The sequence below is a fragment of the Triticum dicoccoides genome, chromosome 1B (assembly GCF_002162155.2).
Source record: "Triticum dicoccoides isolate Atlit2015 ecotype Zavitan chromosome 1B, WEW_v2.0, whole genome shotgun sequence".
In the NCBI taxonomy this organism is placed as follows: domain Eukaryota; kingdom Viridiplantae; phylum Streptophyta; class Magnoliopsida; order Poales; family Poaceae; genus Triticum; species Triticum dicoccoides.
The window spans coordinates 178,147,025-178,151,940 of NC_041381.1; the positions used below are offsets into that span (position 1 = coordinate 178,147,025).

At 40.4% G+C, this 4,916-nt stretch overlaps 1 protein-coding gene across 1 annotated transcript; it reads left to right on the forward strand.

The window, feature by feature from the left end:
• Positions 1-920: 920 nt before the first annotated feature.
• LOC119326607 (U1 small nuclear ribonucleoprotein A-like) lies at positions 921-4,716 on the forward strand. Its single transcript, XM_037600235.1, has 5 exons — positions 921-1,118; positions 1,673-1,845; positions 2,445-2,538; positions 3,397-3,488; positions 4,222-4,716. The coding sequence occupies exons 1-5, from the start codon at positions 1,016-1,018 to the stop codon at positions 4,507-4,509; spliced, it is 750 nt and encodes a 249-aa protein (XP_037456132.1). The 5' UTR covers positions 921-1,015; the 3' UTR covers positions 4,510-4,716.
• The last annotated feature ends 200 nt before the right edge of the window (positions 4,717-4,916 follow it).

The window sequence follows — 4,916 nt, forward strand, 5'->3', positions numbered from 1 at the left end:
TTCATCTCCTATTACAAAATGTTCATCGTATGTTAAGAAAATGTTTCACCCTACATTATGAAAGAGTTCACTATCATTATGAAAATGTTCAATGTGTATTACAAAAATGTTCATCGTACATTTAACAAAATTTTCACCCTATATTAAGTAAATGTTCATCGCATTTTTAAAAATGTTCATTATGTACTTGACAGATGTTCACAGTATATAAAAAAATGTTCAATACTTATTAAAAAAATCAGTGTATACCACAAAAATGTTTAATGTTTATTTTAAAAAAATCATCGTATACTAAAATGATGTTCAATGGTTGATTTTTTTGAGTTATTATCTGCCGCTGTGCTTAGTTCTTAAATATACTCACACCCTTCAAATCACTAACCATCATTAGCTCAAATGGTAATATAGACTTACTTTGTACTTTTGGTTGTGAGTTCGATTCCTCAACAGAACATCCTTTTTTTGCTATTTTGTTTTTGTAAATGCAACTTACAGTGAAGCCATCGAATGGACTGGCCCAATTCCATGCACGCCCTGCACGAAAGCTCCTCCTGTTGATGCTCGCGGGCGTCAGCTAGGAGATGGGCTCGCTATAAGCGGCATAGTTGCGTCCCAAATGTTTCAGAGCAACGACTTCAGGAATGTTACTTTCAAGTTTGAGCATAGGTACTGTAATTTTGAAGGTCGTGATTTAGTTAAGGCAGCTGTTTCACTGCCAGTGGGTCGTCACATGGTGCTTTTCAGACATCATTTGTATTCCAAACGTCACTGAATTCTGCTCCTTTCGTTTTAAAATAGATGATTCAATTTTTACAAGTTCACCTTAAAAAAAAAAGTCGCGCCCCCAGATCTGATGTTTGCCGAACCAACGAGCCCAGACGGCAAGCCTCTTTTGAAGCGAGATTAAGACATGAAGGCCCAACCCGAGAAAAAAAAGAGGGCGACAGAGGACACGAAGGAGCCCGGAGGCTAGAGAGAGAAGAAGGCTCTCGAGCGGCGGCTGCGCGACGAGGATATGAGCGGCGAGGCGGCGGCCGGCGGCGGCGGGGAGGCGAACGGCGTACAGCCGAACGTGACCATCTACATCAATAACCTCAACGAGAAGATCAAACTCGAAGGTATCTTTCCCCTGCTTGAGCCCTCTCGCCTTCCTCCGCGCCCCCCTGTCTAAACCCTAGGTAGATTCTCGCGGATTTCTTCTTTCCGGGTAATGTATTCGCTACCTCTGGTTCCCCGTTGCTCCTCTGCGGTGGCCCGCTGGAAATCTCGGTGCGTCTTCAGGACCTAAAACCCTATAGGCCGTTCTGTCAGTCACATTGGCACCCGCTATCGAAATTCCCGGCTGGTTTCCGGCGGAGGTGGTCGTTTTCTCAGGGACGAGCGCCGCAGATATCTCGCGGATTAGCGGTTTAGCGTGTGCTGGTGTTAGAGATCTGGTGGTCTGCTTAATCCGAGGATAGTCCTCTTTGTTTGATGTACCGAGCTAATAGAGTCGAATCTGGGTCATGAAAGTAAGATTACATTCTCCGGTTTACCGAACAAAAACAGCAATTGCACACCCTGTACTGCATCTCTAAATTTAGAAGTCGTTACATATTTCTGTTAAGCCTTATTTAGTTTTACTTTTGGAACCGATGGGTCTGGCTAATATAATTTGCTGAATTCTTTACAGCGCTTAAGAAGTCCCTCAATGCCGTTTTCTCCCAGTTTGGGAAAATCATTGAGGTGCTTGCTTTTAAGACTTTGAAGCATAAAGGGCAAGCATGGGTTGTGTTCGAAGATGTTGCATCAGCAACTGAGGCTTTGAAGAGGATTCAAGATTTTCCCTTCTATGACAAACCCATGGTGAGTTTAGAGCCTGAATTGGTGTTACAGCTTTGGTTGTCCCGTAATTTGATCTGATCTGATTGTTACTATATCCTATTTTTCTTTTTTGAGATATGTTACTATATCCTGTTGTTTGTAGTGTTGTTAGGCAAGCATATTGGGTTTATGAATACCATCTCAACAGAAAAAAGAGCATCTGTACTGCTTGCAATTATGTCATAATATTATGGTTTCTCTAATATAGTCTAGCATTTAAGCTTATTCAATTCTTTCTATTGAAGCAAGGTTTGTTCTAAACAACATACTGCCTAGGTGGTCTATAATCTAGCTTGTTTGTGCTTAGATGATACTCCCTCCGTACCAAAATATAAACTTGTTCTGCTTAGTGTCAAAAAACATCTTATATTTTGATACAGAGGGAGTATATTATTTGTATACACTAGGTCTCTTACTGGGCATATCTAGTCAATACCAAACTACACTTGAGTTGTTCAAATTGCTTGACTAACTGCCATACACATGCATATATGTTCTTTCATCTGCTCCTTTGCATTACATTTTGACTTCTGAAGCTGTACTATTTTATCACTCATAAAATATTGTCTATTTGATTTCAGAAAATTCAATATGCCAAGACCAAGTCAGATGTTATAGCAAAAGCTGATGGCACCTTTGTACCCCGAGAAAAAAGGAAGAGGAATGATGAGAAACGTAAGATTCCGGTTAATGTGCATGCCTTTACGTTTGCGGTTTTACTTTGGCCCCTCGGAACTCTATTGATTTGCACTTCTTTATTTTGTTTCGATACGTGGCTTGTCGTTTGTTAGCATATATTTCGTAAAACTTAACTGAAAGATGTGCTGGAGATGGACTCTCTTGCACGTAGCCATGGATTGTTGTTTTAACAGGTTAATAAATTGACTTGAGGAGGTATTGGTGTCACTACTAATACATTATCATAGTTCTCACTTTTCCTCTGCACATGTAGTCGGGCATACATTACTGCTAAAATGTTTAAAACAGCAAGAATCAGACCTTTTGTGGTCCTTGATTCCAGTCTTCAGTCCCCCATTTAAACATTTTTTTAGGTGGTGTATGCAGATTTTGCAACTAAGCTCAATAGATACACTCATTCGCCTAAAGAATTCCAGATTATGAAAACTAAAATTTCTGAATGTTCCTTTGCGTGATCATGTTTTACTCTGTTCTTGCACTTACTGTTACTTCTACAAGAGTACCAGTATTAATTTGAATAGAAGCAAAAGATCAGTAAAGCAGTCGTCGCCAGGTCTAAATATCAGATATCTGTTCAATTCACTGTATTTAGCTTTACACACTTTGACTCTTTGTTGATAGAGTTGCTTTGTACTGGGAGGTACTCCCTCCGTCCCAAAATAAGTGTCTCAACTTTGTACTAGCTCTAGTATAAATTTGTACTAAGCTCAAGACACTTATTTTGGGACGGAGGGAGTACTTGTTTTACTGGTTTTTATACGAGCTTAATGGCAACTTGGCATCCTTTTAAATTCACGAGCAAAACTTGGTTTGCCTTATTCTTTGATAATGCAGCTGAAAAGAAGCAGAAGCGTGAGCAGCACCACGATGTTAACCAGGCTGGCGTGGGCATGCATGCCTATCCTGGTGCTTATGGGGCTCCGCCGGTAAGTGCTGTACAATTGATTAGAAATGTTGTTATTTATTCATATTCTATTGCGTAGAGGTTTTTGTTGTTGCATATGAACGGTGGAATATGTTATCGTGACCATGTTATCCAAGCTCCAATCTTCTTTGCTTTGTGTTCACATGCACAATTTCCTAATTTTAACTTCTTTGCCAGACATCCTACCTGCTGTTTTGTCATTATATTTTGGGGATGGAGTTTGTCTGTCTGTGCAAGCCAGTGATTCCTGCTTGCATAATTAGGTCAAGTAAAATTGGCATTCAACATATTAAGGCGATTCACTTTGCTTCGAGAAATAGCTTGAGATTTAGCAGGGAATAGTCATGAGTCATGACTCAGACTTAGTGCAAAGTTCGCTTACTATCATATATACGCCCAGTACTAGGGCTGGGCATCTTTTCACGTTTATTCTGTAACTAGTTTCTTCACATCATTATATTTTGGGGATGGAGTTTGTCTGTCTGTGCAAGCCAGTGATTCCTGCTTGCATAATTAGGTCAAGTAAAATTGGCATTCAACATATTAAGGCGATTCACTTTGCTTCGAGAAATAGCTTGAGATTTAGCAGGGAATAGTCATGAGTCATGACTCAGACTTAGTGCAAAGTTCGCTTACTATCATATATACGCCCAGTACTAGGGCTGGGCATCTTTTCACGTTTATTCTGTAACTAGTTTCTTCACATCATTACTGGCTTGACTTTTCTTGTGCAGCTCTCTCAGCTACCTTTTGGTGCGGGACCGAAGGTCATGATGCCAGAGATTATTGTACCAAACAACATTCTCTTCGTCCAAGAACTCCCACACGATGCAACGGCTTTGATGCTGCAGATGTTCTTCTGCCAGTACCCTGGGTTCAAGGAAGTGCGGATGATCGAAGCAAAGCCTGGTATCGCTTTCGTGGAGTATGGAGACGAGGGGCAGGCGACCGCAGCCATGAACCTTCTTCAGGGTTTCAAAATCAAAGAGAACCCAATGCGCATCACATATGCGAAGAAGTAACTTGATGAGCTGTATTGACTTGAATTAATGTTGTAGCCCTGGTTTTGCACCATTTGGTAGATTTTCTTCACATGTAAGGTAGACTACACCATGGATAATCCAGTAAATTAATGTACGGTTCAGCTGCATTTATGCGTCCATGCTTGGAAGCTATTTCCAGTAATGTATTTGGGCTTGGCATCGTCGTGATAATATTTTGTCAAATCATATGTTGCCAATTTCGTTTAATAACCATTTCCTACTTTTGTCGCTATTTTTCCACAAGTTCCTCACAAACCGTAAACCTGAGCTTCGAGTATTATGTTGATGTTTGTGATGACAATTGTTTCTCTAGAACATGTGAAAATTTGCTTTCATGCAATATCATCTTTCTCTACTAAAGGGGAGTTGGTATGTTCTCCTCAATC

Bases quoted from the DNA above. Each gene is read 5' to 3' on its own strand.
- LOC119326607 (XM_037600235.1), top strand. From the start codon at position 1,016: ATGAGCGGCGAGGCGGCGGCCGGCGGCGGCGGGGAGGCGAACGGCGTA. The intron at 1,119-1,672 runs GTATCTTTCCCC...AATTCTTTACAG, and splicing joins CGAGAAGATCAAACTCGAAG to CGCTTAAGAAGTCCCTCAAT. The intron at 2,539-3,396 runs GTAAGATTCCGG...TTGATAATGCAG, and splicing joins GAAGAGGAATGATGAGAAAC to CTGAAAAGAAGCAGAAGCGT.